The sequence below is a fragment of the Pelodiscus sinensis genome, chromosome 14 (assembly GCF_052426305.1).
Source record: "Pelodiscus sinensis isolate ZL-2025 chromosome 14, ASM5242630v1, whole genome shotgun sequence".
NCBI lineage: Eukaryota > Metazoa > Chordata > Testudines > Trionychidae > Pelodiscus > Pelodiscus sinensis.
Window position 1 is genome coordinate 24417018 of NC_143065.1, and position 16927 is coordinate 24433944.

General features: G+C 40.9%; 2 protein-coding genes across 12 annotated transcripts in view; both read right to left on the bottom strand.

Annotated features, from left to right (window-relative positions):
* The window catches only part of CEP152 (centrosomal protein 152), a 67441-nt gene extending 62913 nt beyond the window's left edge, over window positions 1–4528 (bottom strand). For 2 of the 8 annotated variants that reach the window (XM_075897203.2, XM_075897193.2), the window contains exons 1-3: window positions 3311–4528; window positions 1268–1433; window positions 226–357 (exon numbers count right to left, since the gene is read on the bottom strand). In XM_075897203.2, the coding sequence (XP_075753318.2) occupies window positions 226–312 (87 nt within the window). In that variant the 5' untranslated portion in view covers window positions 313–357; window positions 1268–1433; window positions 3311–4528. Of the gene's footprint in view, window positions 1–225; window positions 358–1267; window positions 2145–2167; window positions 2259–2770; window positions 2852–3310 lie in introns of those variants that run through there. The other 6 variants (XM_075897194.2, XM_075897198.2, XM_089782040.1 and 3 more) reach the window with 6 other exon arrangements.
* A 3654-nt stretch (window positions 4529–8182) lies between these two features.
* The window catches only part of SHC4 (SHC adaptor protein 4), an 80724-nt gene continuing 71979 nt past the window's right edge, over window positions 8183–16927 (bottom strand). For 2 of the 4 annotated variants that reach the window (XM_075897209.2, XM_075897208.2), the window contains exons 9-12: window positions 16012–16072; window positions 12444–12623; window positions 10299–10558; window positions 8183–9450 (exon numbers count right to left, since the gene is read on the bottom strand). In XM_075897209.2, the coding sequence (XP_075753324.2) occupies window positions 9295–9450; window positions 10299–10558; window positions 12444–12623; window positions 16012–16072 (657 nt within the window). In that variant the 3' untranslated portion in view covers window positions 8183–9294. The remainder of the gene's footprint in view (window positions 9451–10298; window positions 10559–12443; window positions 12624–16011; window positions 16073–16927) is intronic. The other 2 variants (XM_006135059.5, XM_075897210.2) reach the window with 2 other exon arrangements.

The following is a 16927-nucleotide window of genomic DNA, read 5'->3' on the forward strand; positions in this document are numbered from 1 at the left end:
TTGTGAGCTTCCTTCCTTAAAAAGTAGGCTCTCATCTCTTCCTGACATCTGACATAGTTCTTTTAAAAACAATGTACTGTAGTATTTCATGCAGTGCTCTCAGGAGAGCCTTGGGATGTAAAACATTCAAATGTCTAAGCCTTTAAAATAATTACAAGTATGGATAAAAGTGAAAAGGTACGAGTTAAACAAGCCTTCAGATTTATGTAATTTCTTTGCTTTCACCTCTTGCTCTCTTGCATAATCCTCCTGGTCATATTCATCTTCTTCATGTTGCGTTTGTAGAGCTCCACTATCAAAGTCGAGTGACATTGCTTTCCAATAAGTTAAGTTTTTGTTATCCAATTTGTTGAAAACCTATCACAGGAGGAAGAAAGTTACATATGAGCAACAACAAAAATCAAATGGACAGGTAACAAAATGTTTACTTCAGAACAAGTACTGCAACTACCAGTGCATTAACTTGATCTTCAACTGTATTATTTCCATGTATTAGCAAGACTTTTTAATTTCTAAGAATTCAGTATTTTAGTAATTGAAACACTTTAACATCTAAAAGTTATTTAAGTATTTAAACTTTAATCATTACATGAACATTCAAATAAACAGTTTACTTAACTTATGTTCTCAAGAAATATCTTATTTCAAAATATTGGGCCCTAGGGAGTTGTTATGCACTCACTTGGGAAAGGTGGATAAGTGCTACCTCCTATTAATCCTGTTTTTGTTATGTTTGTTTTTGTTTTATAGTTCATGTAACAGACAAAAATGCTGGAAGTATGCTGCTGCCAGAGCACTGGTACAAGCCATAATGGAAGCAAAAAAACCCAAAACCCCTAGTCAATTAAAGACATCTGACTGGCCTTAATTAGCTGCTAAGTCTTTTCTGATCAGCTATAAACAGCAATACCAGAACTACTGCAATAGTAGTATACATTATATTTAGCCTCCCCCATTTTTTTCTGACATATAGTTGTAGTACATGTTGCTATTCTCATTCTATGCCCAAATAATAGGTTTAATAAAAGTGTCATTCCCCAATCAAGAAAAGTAGATGACATCCAACTGGAGTCAACAATATAATGTTTTGTACATAATTACTTTAAATATGTTTGTCTACTTATACTTAATCTGAATATTGCCTACAGGACAATTAGCATCCATCCCAAAATTTCCTTCAAAATATGCTTAAGGTTACTTCGGTGACTAATGTTGCTATATTATTCTTCATCATTCACAGAAGGAAGACAAATATGGGGCAGTTTACCTTACTGTTTGCAGCAGTCCTGATCTACCCCTTCTTTCAGCCTCTGTTTTTAAATCATCTCCAGTGAATAGCTCTTGCACTCCATCTGCAGCTACTGAAATTTTCCTAACCAGCAGCAGTGAAATTAACCCACTTCTTGTCAGTTTCAATGCAGTTATTCAGAACCCTGAAGTAGCATAACATTGACCAAAAAAAGTGGATGAATTAGTATATTTTATTGGCCCATGTCTTATTGGTGAAAGAGACAAGCTACACAGCACTCTTCTTTAGGTCTTGTCAATTTTCATTTTACTTGACAAAGCAATAAACAGTAAACATGGCACTGAAGCAAGCTGCAGAATTAGGAAGTGGCACCACATTCATTTAGCTTGATTGCAAACAACATTTTTCTCTGAAAGCCTGCTGCAGTGTTTCTCAAACTGTGCTCCGCGGAGCCGCAGGGCTCCGGGAGACATCTCCAGCGGCTCTGCGAGGTTGACAAACTGGAAACATCAATAGGTACAACATATACAATCAGTGGACTGCTGGGGCTCGGCATAATTTTTTTTACACGTGTAAAGGGCTCCAGAGCCCAAAAGGTTGGAGAACCACAGGCCTACTGCATTACCTTTAGGTTCTAATACATTCCTCACCATAGCATCTGGGCAGCTTCTAGTACATAGTGACAGGACTAACACCTATCATGTGCAGGTCTATTCCTTGCTCTCCCTTTTCCCCAGTGGAAGAGTTGTGTGCAGGTTGGTGTTTTTGTAAGGATGTTTTATTTATGTTAATCTGTACATCCTTTTCATATTAAAGAGCTCTTTTCACAACAAAATCCTGCAGAAGTTGCTAGCACCCACTCATAATACATCCAGGAATTTTTCAAATCTTGTGCACAAGAAGAATGCACACACTCACCTTTTAAACACAACAGCTTTCTCATCATATGCATAGTTCTAGACTCATTGGCGATCTACCCGTTTCTAACACTACTTGAATGTTCACAATACTAGTTAAGGAAAAAAAAAAGCAATGTGATATTACATCTGGAATTTTCAAAGAGAGGTACTAATATCACCCACCTATTCAATTTCAGACACATGCAGATAAAAATGTACACTGGAGTTTCAGAAGTTAACTGAAGATTTATTTCTTTACTTATTATATTATCACAAATAACACCCAAAATGACTACAACTGAAAGGAGCAGGAACATTCTTTGTTGTTTTATTTTGTGAATTTTGCAGTAGTTTGTGTCTAACCAAGTTCACTCTTTTGATGATGGTCTGCTGTGATTCCTTCCTTATGCAAAGTTCATAGGAATCTGGTATTGTTCTTACTTCCCCTTGCTAGAAAAATGCTTATAAACCAGCCTGTGAAAGCAGAGCAAGGCTTTAAGATGGGGGGGAGGTTTAAATCAAGATATAGTACCCAGAAATGGATTTGAAGAACACCTGTTTTTTTTTTAATTAACTCAAGAAGAGAAAATCCCTTTTGCTTCTGTCAAAGAAGCTTTCTCACCGAGCAATAAGGAAACATCCACCGCAACATCGGCTCTACACGGGCCGCAAGGTCAGTGCTGTACTTCATTAACCACTGGACCTAAACGCGAGCAGGTTTTAAGAATGAATCCTCAGAGTCCAGCGGCGGGGGTACAGCTCACCGCCCGGCACGCTACTGACTCCAGTGGGGGCGCGGCAGTCTTAGGGCTGCACCCCTGCGAGGATCGCGCACTCGCGGGGGGGGGGGGGAATCGCCAGGAGGCCCCCATCGCAGAACCGCGGCACCCCAAGGACAGAGGAGACAAGCCCGCAGCCGCAGTTTGCTGCCCTCGCGCATCCCTCTCCGCGTTCCCATGGAAGCGCCGAAGGCGGGAGGTGCCCCGCTCGCTCGGCACGGCCCTAGCCACCCAGTGAACCCCCCGGCGGGTTGGGAACGGGGCTCGTGCGCCCTGCGATGGGAGCAGGGGAGACGCCGGGCCCGCGTTCAAGAGTCCGTCCCGCGGCGGGAGACTCCTACTCCGGACGGGCCTGCAGGAGCGGCGCCTTCACCGATACTCACCGGGTCCACAGGACAATACAGCTAGTCGCCGTCCATCAGATCTTTCCGGTAGCCTTCCGCGTGACAGCTTAACTTCCCTGTTGAGTGATAGCCGAATCCTCCAGCCACCGACCAGGCCACCGTTCTCCGCCTTACCACGAGGGCGGGACTTACTTGTTCCTCAAGTTCGGTTGCGCCGCAAAAGCCAGTGTTTGCAGTTTGAAAGCAGGCGCGAGAGGCCGCGGGAAGCACAGTCATTTCCTGATTGGCTCGGGATCTTAGCCAATGGCTGGTAGGGGCGGGTTATAGCGGCCCAGCAGCTGCTAGTCAATCTCTTCTCCCTGCTCTTTCTGTGCAGGGCAGGCTTCCAGCTGTGAGGGGTCATGACAGGGCGGGGTGTGTCATCTGCACACACTAAGAGATCTACCATGTATGAAAGCAACATGTGATGCCATAGCAACATGTTGCCATGTCAGGATGCCATCAAGACATGACATCACTGCAACATGACATTACATCATAGCAAGAGACCATGGCACAGGAAACAACCTTCTGCAGAAATGTGCTGGCATCATATAGAGGCTATGTTATGAGAGTTCTGAAACTGATTTTAAGGTTAGCTCTTTGAGTGCAGTTGGCTGGATGCAGCCTTCCAGGTTGACTTCCGGGTGGAGAATAAATCATTGACATTGAGTCTGGAAGTAAGTGGGACCAATTCAGATATTTTGTGGGAAGGGATCAAATTCCAGTCTTTGCCTGGAGACCACATTTGGACCCCTCTCATCTCCTTCCTTCCACTGGGACTCAAGGTCTTCCCTCAGCATAGAGTTTCCCCCTCTCAGCCACACAATGCATGAACCAGTGCCTCCAGGAGCTGAGTTCTGAATGGAATCCTCTGCATTCTGCTGTGTTAGAACACATTCCCCATGTACCAAGTCACATCATTTTGTGGCCCAGCTGCTCCTCTATCTGGACAGAGGGGACCTATCAAAATTTGAGGGGTGTTTTGATCCATTGGGAAAGATCACATTCCCACTCACAGACATTGCCTCTGTTTTCTGGGGTGGCCAGATCAAATTTCTATAATATAGCAACCACATAGGCTACGTCTACACTGGCATGATTTTCCGGAAATGCTTTTAGCAGAAAAGTTTTCCATTAAAGGCATTTTCGGAAAAGAGCGTCTAGATTGGCAGGATGCTTTTCCGCAAAAGCACTTTTTGCGGAAAAGCGTCCGTGGGCAATCTAGATGCGCTTTTCTGCAAAAAAGCCCCGATCGCCATTTTCGTGATCGGGGCTTTTTTGTGGAAAACAAATCTCTGCTGTCTACACTGGACCTTTTGTGCAAAAGTTTTTCAGAAAAAGACTTTTGCCTGAACGGAAGCAGCATAGTTTTTCCGCAAAAGCAGATGATTTTGCGGAAAAACTTGCCAGTCTAGACACAGCCATAGTGAAAGAACACTCAAGGCTGCTCCAGGATAGGTCATATTGATTTATCACAATTTTACCACTTAAGAGCTGTCAAGCCCTGGCTCCCTGGCTCCAAGTGAAACTTTGAGCAAGTACAAAAGTCTTGGGGTACATTTGCCTCCCCAATCATTGTGAATTGCTGGACATTTTTAAAGTATGTTTGGTTTTATCATCACACACACTAGACTAGTTTGAAGTGGTAAAATAACATTTAGGAATATCCCTTTATTTTCAGCACTTTCAGCCCAACACCAGTCCTTGATTCTCAGTAAACTCTGCCTGAAGAATTGATAATCAGAAGCCATGGCAAAAAACCAAACTCTCCAGCAGAAAAAAGAACTCCACAAGCCTTTCCTGTACCAATAATTTGCATAACAAAATTAATAGAAGGGTCTTCCCACGTAGGAACCATTTGTTCTCCTACTAAGAAAAATACAGAATGTGTGTTACTGCACCACGGTTGACACCTTCCATAAAATATTTGTAGATCTATAAAATCATAACTGGTGTGGAAAAAGAGGAGGAAAAGTTATTTATTCATTTCCACAATATAAGAACTAAGGGTTACCAAATGAAATTAATAAGCAGCAGGTTTAAAACAAAAGGAACTCCTTGCCTGGGGATGTTATGAAGACTAGGACTCTCACAGGGTTCAAAGAAGAGCTAGATAGATTCATGGAGGTTAGGTCTATCAATGGCTGTTAGTCAGGATAGGTAGGAATGGTGTCCCTAACCTCTGTTTGTCTGGAAATGAATGACAGGAGAGGAATCACCTGATGATTACCTGTTGTGTTCCCTCCCTCTCTGGGGCATCTGTACTGGCCACAGTCAGCAGACAGGATACTGGGCTAGATGGACCTTTGGTCTGACCCAGTATGGCCATTCCTATGTTGTGTGTGTTAGTGTTACCACGACTGGACAGATTTGAACCTAGGACCTCTGGAGCTTAGTGTAGGAGCCTACAGTTTGAGTTATAAAGCCAGCTGGCTCAGAGCTCCCTTCTTATTGCTTGCTGTAAGTGCCACTTGGTCTAAGTGCCACTGGATGGGACAGTGAACCACATTAGATGGGTTACATACTTCCCCTGGCTGAGGAAGCATATCCCAAACTTCAGAGACCCAGTTGAGATCCGAGATGGGCCCCCACTTGTAACCACCACTGCCCAGATTTGAACCTGGGAGCTGTGGAGATTAGTGTAGGATCCTCTGCAGCTTCAGCTATAAAGCCAGCAGCCGCTCAGCTTAGGCTGTAGAGCACTCTTCTTCTTAGCTCTTGCTATAGGCCATCTAAATGAAACTACATGGGACAGTGAACCACACTAGGTTTGTGGGTCACATAATAGCATGTTATTAATTGAAACAATCCACATCTTAATTTATTCAAGCAAATTTTTGTTGTTCAAGTGGAATCTGCATACACTTTGATAAGGGGACTAATATGCTGTGCATTTCTAATATGGCTTCCCTGTGTACATCTGTGTCCTTCCTCGTGGGGTTTAACAACATCTTAATAATACTTAGCACAGATTGAGCTTTTATATTAATCAGTTCTTACAATGTCAGTTGAAAAGTAATATCCCCATGGGCTCAGAAAGGTGAAGTTACTTGAATAGGCACGCTTGCCAATTCATGTCACAGACTTTTCCCAGCAGCTCTAATATGGTTTTCAGGCAAAAATTGCCTAGGGAACTTTCTAGAATTCTGCCGCTATACATAGGTAATATACTTTGTATGCAGTAGCTGGCTCACATAGGGACCAGGGACTATAAAAACTCAAATGATAGAAGTTTCTATGTTATTTTGGAAAAGACAAACTGAAGTTCTTTTCCATGTTCCTGGAGGGTGGCTGTAATTTAATCTAGAAACATGTCTGAAAAATATCCATATGCTTTTGATAAAACAGCAGCATTGGTGTTGTATCCTTAGTCTTCAGGATTCTTCTATTTTCTCTCTTCCACAGCAACAGAATCTGAGATATCACTTGATTATTCCATCACTGTACATTTTAGCCAACTTTTCCTCCCTCCCCCTCAATTTTGCTCCAGTGACACACAAGAGAAGCCCAAGTCATAAAGGCTGGGCTCTGAACCAAATTTTCCTAAAGGTTGGGATCTTCAATTTGTGGATGGCAATTTCAGTCTGTTTCTCATCAAGCTATAAATACCATACTCACATGCTAGATGTTTTCTGGATACATTGCCTATGAGCAAAATGAAAGTTCTTGGACATTCATTCTCAATACCATATTCAGTTAACTTCTCCCAGGCACCACAGCCCCAAACATTTTGTTTTTCAAATCTTAGGAAGATTTAAATTAGATCTGGTGGGGGGAGCTCCACACACACTCCACTTTCTATCTCCTTTCTGGGATCTCACCCTCCCTCCTCCAGCTTTGACAAGACAGCCAAGCAAGTCTATCAGTTTTTCCCTTTCACAGACAAATAGTCAAAGAGGTTCTCTCTGCTCCTCCCTTGGTTTAATGCACATATATTGAGCAAGTTACACTGTGGTCCTCTAGCTAAGGGAGAGTATGCAGAGCACCAACAAGTACCTGACACCACTTTGCCAGCAACGTAACAGAATTCTTAAATGACACTCTTTGGGGCTCTGATCCACGGATTAGAACCTTTGCTGTGAGCAAATAGAATTAACATAGGTCTTCAGTCCTGAAGGCACCAAATTGGAACCATACTAGGCCGTTAATCAATCAGATACAGCGACATTTCAAATCTTCTCCTTGCTTCAAGGTGTGTACGTGAACTGAATATTCTAATGACTTTATTACGCTGGATGAAAGATTATAGTTTTTTCAGCCTAGAAACTAATGGTGAAAAATGGGAAGTCATTGCACACCACTTAAAAACTGCTCTTCAAATAATCCAATTTTTCCTTCAATGGAAAACTATGTCCTCAGTTGCCAGATCTTTTATCCTATATGTGAGCCTTTTTTTTTCTTTCAAAAAGCAAAAATCTATTTTTGTAACATCCTATACAATGTTCATATTGAATGGAGGACACCAAATTTCCTTGTTTCTGGTGAAGCTCATTTATCAGAGGATAATGGAATTGAATTTGGCAAATTGTGGGTGCCGTTTATTGGTTTTAAAATAAGTGATGCCATTTGGCACAATCAAGGATATCCTTATTAGAGCAGAGCTCATTATTCTCTGCAACTGATTTATTCCCCTAAAAATGCACTTTTGGTTGACCCAGAGCTATTTGTGAAATTGGCTTTTTTTCCTACCCAAAACAAAACTTTGTTTCAGTTTTTCAGAATTGTCAGAAAAACTGAAAAATGTGGCCAGCTTTTAAACCTTAGATAACTCCCCACAAGAACCTTCAGTTCCACTTCCACCTTCTTATTCCTATTACTCATTGAAACACTGCTTCTTAACTACCAATAAACTACTGACCCTCTCAGATATGCTGATTACAGCATTTATTGTGACAAAACAGAATATATTTTCTTAAAAAGATATTTCCAATGTTTATGATCAAATGGAATCTAAATAAGCAAGGGGAAGTTATCACATCATTTTGGAAATAAGTATGTACAATAATCTCTAGAACATGCAAAATTCAAATAGTTTTTTAAATAGTTTTTTTCCTCAAAATGTATTATTTGTCTCGTTCAGTTTTGCTAAGCCGTAAATATCTATGGAATCAATTAAAAATATACAGTATATAACCTAGTTTTAAAAAAGAGACTTCCAGTAATTATTGGCAATAATAATAAAATTATATGCAAGACACCAAAATATTAGGCTCCAGCATGCTTGCTTTTTGATACATTCTATTCCAAAATTATATTTCATTTACATATCTTTATTTCAATTTAGTAAATGTTTCATAATCTCAAATTTTTGAGCAGACAATGATTAAAAAATTAATTGTTTCTAAGAAAACAGGCAACCTTTCCATATTGTGTATGCAATTAATTCCAAACATGATTTGCTATTAAAGTGCTGTTATAAGCAAAATGAAATAAAATTAGTGTCTACTGTAAGCAAGTGACATGTTAGTAATATTCAAATAGTTTGTTTTGGCAAATAGTTATAAACCTATACATGTTCATATATCCACTTGAAACTAATCCAATATAAATAATATTTGTTTCCAATAATTCCATTACTAAAAGGCACATACTAATGTCCCAGCAGTTTGTTCAAGTGAGCTTTTTCATTTAAAAGTTTAATTGTGCTTTTAAAATAGTTACTGATTCAATATGACCTTGAAAGTGACATCTGTGCATGTCTTTAATATTTTTTCCCAACTGGATCTCTCACACTACTCCAGGGGTTTCATTTTGCTGAGATTAACACTATATATATATCTATATAGCTGTGTTTACTGATCTCCATAGCTCTACATAGATGTACATATATTCATACATACACATAAAAAGAAGTCTTCCATAACAGCAGCTGAAAAGTGCAGTTCATACTTTTTGAGTTGGCTTTGTAGTAATGAAGTTTAAGAATAGCCAGTGCAGTTTTCACAAATGAATTGCCTTGGGAATTTTCAGATCCAACAGCATTACTTGTTGTATTGCATGTGTCCTATGTTACTCTTTTTTCTCACTGGCTGTTTCAAGCTCACTTCACTTCCAGAAGAGATGATTGGCAGATTATTTTCCATGTGGTAGCGAATAAGATGACCCACACTATCAAACACATGGTCTTTGGTTCTCACCTGGTAAGAAAGCAAAATAATGTACTGTATTTACGTTTATTTTTAATTAAAAATTATCACAGACCTGTACCTACTCCTTCAAAGTCATCAGGAATTAAAGACACTGAATTCGGCAGGAGCAGGATCAATAGGGAGGGTTGCAGTGACACACTAACAGAACAAATAGTTTAAATAATGTCTGTTTTTCCATCAGCTGGTTTTTCTGTGTGCCAGCCAGAAGTAACATCTGTAATGGCCTGTCTTTCATATCTTGCTATGGTACTCTCATACCCATTGTACAGGCAAGGGGAGCACATATAAGGGAGAAAGAGGAGGTTGATGGAATGTGTGTAGAAGTGGGCACAGGATAAAACAGCTGTGAAAAGAAAGCAAAGCCACAATTTTTTCTCCTATGAGACATCTCCCCTCAATTCCTCTAGCAAATGCTCTCTGGTTCACTCTTGCCTGTAAGAAATATCATTCAGCGGAGCACCTCAAGCGGCTGTATAGAAGTCCTAAACGGTTACATTTCAGGTGATAAAACTGACTCTTTCCATTAACTTTCCTGCATTTGGAAATACTTTACTGGTCAATTTTATTGATGGATGCTATCACCATTTGATTAGAGCAACATTTAATACTCAATGCATGTACTAATTATATATCCATGTGAGACAACTAATTATAATAATGAACACAGCCTTAAAAGTCTTAGGGTGACTTGCCAGCCAGAATGAATTCATTGGCAAAACTCCTCCTAGTTTTAGCAGAACTGGCATTTCATCATTGGCAGTTAAATATGCATTTTGTCTTTGAAATGTTGGAACAACCAGTATCTTTGTATGAGAAGCATTCAATACATGGCTTACCCATACCTTGCCTTCAGGATCCACCAACAGTAAGTGCTTTGCTTGCCCTCCTTGCAATCCACTCAGTACATATTGACCAGGTGACGTTGCACTCTCTCGCACCAAAAAATCCCCATCGTTGACCAACAGGGTCTCTGCTGCTTTCCTGTTTAATTTGCCATGGTAACAATCTTCATTTCTCAACTGTTGCTTTATCTGTGACAGAACACATGCACTATCCATGTTGGTTGTGGCATGCTGCTGAACAGCTTCTGTCAATTCTAAAATTAAATGAAAAAAAAAGATGTTGGACCCATTACCCAAAACTCCAGCATAAACACAATAGATATTTCATTTGTTTTGCTTCTGAAACACTTAAAGTTTAAAATTATTACTATATTCTATAACACTTAGAATTATTCAGATTTGAAGCTTTAATCAAACCAGTCTTCCAGATAGTAATACTATTTAATGTTTTCAAAGCCTTATGCCCACAATCATATTCACAACACCCTAGTAAGTGAGGTAAAAATTATCATCCCCATTTTACAGATGTAGAAACTTTGAAAAGTGTAATGTCCATTAAATCATTAGTTCTCATATTGCTAGGTAACAGCAACTGGATTATCCATTAAAAAGTTCCTTCTGATGGTGTAGTGTTTTGGTTTGTGTTGCAATGGTTGAGTGGGGTGGATTTCTCTGGAAAAGAATCAAAGTTTGGAAGTTTAGTGGTGAATCCATCTTGCAACTGAATATCTGAATGTAGTATGTGTTAGTAAACTGTTCTTTATGTATTTCAATAAGCTACATACAATTATGAGTGACGCAAAAATACTTCTGTAAAGATGTGTGAGTTGTAAAACATTTTGTTTTATACCAAATCTACAGACAAAATGCTTGATTTGTTTGTATGGTTAATTTTATCAATTATTAGCACATGAAAAATGACATACAGAACACAATCTGATGGTGATCTGATAAATATTTTGTTTAAAAAAAAATCAGAGATTCCCTACAAAACAAATTTTGTATTTTGGATACATTATTTAAACTTCTAAATTTTTTATTCTTCTTTAATTGACACTGAAGAAAATGCCACATCTAATTGTGAGGGTCATATGTAGCATAATTGCAGCTGTGTACAATAATATAAGATATAACTGATACAGACAGAAAGGAAGCATTTATGGCATGGTGCATCTGCTAAACAAAACTGAAATGTTACTAAACAATAAAAATATAGATGGGTTTGGATGTAGCCACGCAGAAGGCAAATGACTCAGGCAAGATTTCTCATAGGAAACTGACTAGTTCCACTATTTAAATGCTGTTTTTCTAGCAAGGCCTCCTATGGCTTCTTTAAAGAGGAGTTCTCCAGCACAGAGGGGACCCATAGATCCTGTCTGGGGAAGTCTTCCTGGCCAGAGAGTCTCCCACGTGCAGGCTTCCTTAATCTCCATCCCCTTCTGACTGTGTGGATCCCAAGACAATAGCATAAGTGGTTCAGAAAGGGAGAAAATAGGAAAAAAAAATTTTAACAGACAGGGTAATTCACCATTAGAACAAATCACCTATGGACGTGACAGATTCTCCATCACTTGAAATCTTTAAATCAAAATTGGATGCCTTTCTGAAAGATCTGCTATAGCTCAAACCAAAGTTATGGGCTTGATGTAGCAATTATTGGGTAAAATTCTATGAGCTGATTTATGCAGGACATCAGACTAGATAATCATAATGGGCTGTATGATATTGAAATCTATGAAGTTGCAGCACAAGCATTTGACCTCATTGTGGGATCATAATAAGTAAAATCCACATACAGAAGACAATGCTACATCTTGGGGACATGATATTGCTCTGTGTTTTCAAAGCTGTTTTCAGGGACTGCCTGTCATTTTCTGTGAAAGATATAATCCTATGCTTTTTATTGCTATTGGTCAACTTCAGAAGACAGACGTTGGATCCACTCATTGCTTGTCACTATTTCTAGTCTTTGATGCTGCTTATCCTGAACATAACAGCCAAAAGGGATGTCTAGTACAGTTACAAGCATTTTTTCTCTTCCAATTATTATTGAGAAAACAGATTCCTTCCCCATGCATTCAGATGACAAGATCCTTATTTCAAGGCTTAGAAAAAGAGGTCATTGAAATATAAACCTACTCTCATGACACAGTGGGCTCCCATAGACCTGGGCTGATGCAAGGCCTCTAGCTGTATAAGCTGTAGTTTGCAGGGTCTGAGTGTTGATGTAACAAGGGTCATCAAAAAGATCCATTTTGCAAGCAGGTTTCAGCAAGGACACATCTTTTTTTGCCTTCAGTGATCTTTCACCACAGTTACCTGTAATTAATGGCAATATATGTTGTATTTTTTTAAAACCAACCAGCAATTCCAGCTGAATGTTGCAGCTTTGGCATTTCCATTAAGCTGTTAATGGGCAAAATTAAAAATACCAAACTATCTCATGTGTTTTTATTTCTAAAAAGCATAACGTTCAGCAACCTACCCCTTTTATGCAACCAAACAAAAAGAGTTTAAGTGGGGTCATCGAAGGTGCTTAAGCTCTTGGCCTAACTTGGCTCTTACTGAAGTAAGTGGTAGATCACTCATTGACTTCAGTGAAATCAATTTGCCCAAAACTGAGTAATCTTAAAAACTCCACCCTGTAGAAGCTCTCTGTAGGGTTCACTGAAATTTTATAGGAGTGGGAATGTTATATTTTGTGTATTAATGAAGAACAAATAAGGGATGTAAGAGGTTAACCAGTTAAGACTAAAGCAGACCCAGAGCAACCTCTACCACCTGCAACTGGGACTGGTCCCTGCTGCCCATGGGCACCGAAAGGCCATAACTGGAGCACGACGCAGGGCTGGAGCAGCCCCTACCACCTGTGGGTGCAGCAGGGCCAGGGCCAGAAGAGCACGTCCACCCCAGCTGTGGTCCATCGTGTCATGGATGGGAGGGCATGCTCCAGGGTTAAACCTAGAGTTTAACCAGTTAACATTTTAAATGTTAATTAACATCCCAGAACAGGTATCTTGGTAAAAATACATGCTGGTTTTCTTACCTTCTCTTTTGGTTTTTCATCTCAAGGTTTCTAATGCCCCACTATTAAGTATGTGGCTGATTATTTCTATCTGCCCTGGGTAATTCTGAATAAGTTAAATTTTTCCACACTTATTTTACCCAGATTCATTTGTAAAAATGTCCACTGTGTCTGATGAGATCTCTGCTCCGAGAAGGATGAAAGATCAATTTGTATGAGAGGAGACTATCAAGAGCTTTGCTGGTGTAGGCTAGCAAAAAACAAAGGCTGAGAAGATATCTGATTGCTCTCCGTAAATACATCCGGGCACAAGAGGGAGGCAGAAGAGCTATTCAAACTAATGAACAATGTTAGCCCAACAACAAATGGGGATACATTTAAGCTGTAAACCAGAATAAGGTTTCTAACCATTTGAGGAGCTGGAACAGCCTCTTGGTTTTAAGATAATGAGAGGCTGTTCCAGAATGTTTTAAGATATATTTATCAATAGAACAACTGGACTTACGGATTAGAAAGGACCTCCTGCATGCTCATGGATGTCTCTATGGACAAACACTGCACATCCTCAGTTCTCTGTTGCAAAATCCTTTTCCTCCCCTAGGAGCATTTTAGGAAGGGGAGAGATGTTTTTGCTTTCCCTGCTCCAAAGGGTTGAGATGGCAGAGCTTCTAGGTGCCATCTCCGTGGGTGCTCTGGAGCTGGATTACCTACGGGGGGAAATTGGTGGGTGCTGAGCACCCACCAGCAGCCCCTCTATGAGCTTTCCCAAGCACTTCCCACCTACCAGCAGTCTCCATGGACCAGCTCCTCCCTGTGCCTCTCACCCACTGATATCAGCTGTTTTTCAGTGTTGGACACACTAATGGGGAGGAGGGGGAATGTGACATGCTCAGGGGATGGGAAGGAACTGAGCAGAAAAAAGCAGGGAGCGGGTGGAGCACGCAAAGGGGTGGGATGGGGCCTTGGGGAAAGGGCAGTGTGGGGTTTGGAGCAGAGCCAGGCACTGACCACCCTATGACACTTTTGAAAGTCAGTGCTTATGGCAGAGTTGATTCGTGCTTTGTGCGTTGCCTGATGAGCCAGAGAAGTTTCATTCAGCCTAGAGTGCAAATTAAGGATTTTAAGAGGTGGGTAACTGAGTAATTGTGTAGTCAATACTCCAGGTCCTACTACATTTAAACTGCAGAGCAGCAGCAGGGGTAGTTCCTGCACCGGGTGCGAGCTGGGACTGAGCCAGGCTTGCTTAGTCCCGGCTCATGCCAGGTCCAGCAGCTCCTGGGGGGTCCCAGCGGGGAGTTGGGAGCCCTGCAGACAGGGGCTGTTGCCAGAGCAGCAGTGTGGAAGGAGAGAGGCAGCAGTGCAGGTGGAAGTGGGGAAGCGGCACCATGGAGACACTGCTGGGGGAAAACCAGTACTAGCTCCTGCTCCCTCTCCCCTTGCTGCTGCTATAGCAGAGACAGCAAGTGGGGGGAGAGGGAATGTGAGTAGTCCTGATAAGCTTAGGCTTGTTGACTAATCGACCATTATTTTATGTCCCTAGCCCAGATTCAAGAGGTTAACAGAGCAGCCAGGTATTAAGGGAATGCTAGCTCAGGAGGTCTCAAGAAACTTCATTGCACTACAACCCTCTTCTGACCATAAAAATTACAACACGGCCCCAGGAGTGGGGTCTGAAAGTCCAAGCCCTGCCACCAAAGGGGGTAAGGAGGTGGTGTGTGTGTGTGGGGGGAGTGCTCAGGCTTTAGCTTCAGTCCCAAGTGGTGGGTTTTGGGCTTTAGCCCCAGGCCTCAACAAGTGTAAGCCAGCCCTGGCAACCCCATTAAAATGAGGTCATGACCCACAGTTTGAGAACTACAGAACTAGCCAAACGACCATGTTTGTGCTATTTATCATATTTATTATTTATCATCCTTCATAAGTGGAAATTAGTTGCTTCGCTTTTAAGCATGGCAAATACAGAAATACTGCCCCAAAAAAAGAAAAAAAGAAAAAGAAATCTAACCCCATCATGTGGGCAGTGCAATACAGATGGGATTTTTGAAAGGACCTCCTCATATGAGGAAAAGAATGGAGCCAAAGAAATGTATCCAGTGGCATCAATAGTGCCACATGAAATCCAAAAAAGGAAGGGAACCTACTGATATAGCAGGATATAAGAGAACAAATTTTCCCACCATGAAGATGAATTAGAGCACATAACCAGACACACAAAGGAAAATAGGGAAAGCTCAAGTGAAGAAACAGAGTTAAGGCTACATTTGAGACTAGGAACCTTTAACACTGGAATGAAGACCATAAACATGCTCCTCTGGGAATGTCACAGGGACGCTGACAGTTCTGACCCCATTAATGTAGGTGTATATTCTGTATGAATAGGGTCAGAACTAGTTAAGTAGGGGAGCATGTTCCTTCCTTGCCGGCAAGGAAAGGAGCTACAGTAACAAAGGACTTCTGTTTGATGTCAGGACAAGTAAAACTAGGAAGTCTACCAGTAGGCACAAAAATGAATTAACACCCCTCTTGAAAAGCTGTAAAGCTCTTCTGCCTGCCCCCAGCCAGGGAGCTAGTCGTGATCTAATATGCAGAACACTTTTCTTTATTATATCAAAAATCTCGGGACTTCCAGATAATCTGGCTCAGTTGAAATTTGGCCATGCAGGGTGAGGAAGACATAGTACATACCCACTGATTTGTTTTCTTCTGGACAGTTTTCATATATGTTGATGCATTTGGGACTGCCAGCCTGTAAGAATCATACCATTTACTCACATCAGATATCAATGGTTAATAAACTTCAGATATTCTTTCAATATATACCATGCAGTTCAGTGATCCCTGGATAACAAATTTTCCCACCCACTCAAACAATAGTCAGTATTGATGCTTTACTTCCCATTGACTATTCCAGTGATGCTTGCCCTAATCCCTATGAAATATCTCAGGCTATGTCTAGACTGCAAGCCTCTTTCGAAAGAGAGCGTCTAGACTGCATGCGGAACTTTCGAAAAAGCAAGCCGCTTTTTCGAAAGAAAGCACCCAGTGAGTCTGGATGCTCTCTTTCGAAGAAGCCCTATTTACATTCAAGAACGCCTTCTTTCGAAAGAGCACTTTCGAAAGAAGGTGTTCTTCCTCGTGCAATGAGGTTTACCGCTGTCGAAAGAAAAGCCGCATTCTTTCGATTTAATTTCGAAAGAACGCGGCTGCAGTCTAGACGCAGGTGAAGTTTTTTCAGAAAAAGGCTACTTTTCCCGAAAAAACCCCTGAGTCTGGACACAGCCTAAGATCCACAGTTATCAATGGAAGGCTTAGAAAATAAGGGTACACAGCCCATCTCTGACAGGGCAAAAGAGAAAAGCTTGATTTTATGTTTGCATTTTATACCATGTTTGTAGCATGTTACAGAAATGGTCCTAACATACTGATTAGTGAAGCACTAATGTTCCATACACTGGAAACCCTATCTCTTTCTCTTGTTATGAATAACACCTTGCTATGATTTTTTTTCCTAAGTATGTTTTCATGAAGGCAGAATCTTGGTTGCCAAGCAGCAGCTCTGCTTCTGGGACCAATTCCTCACCTGAAGTCACAATCCACTGTT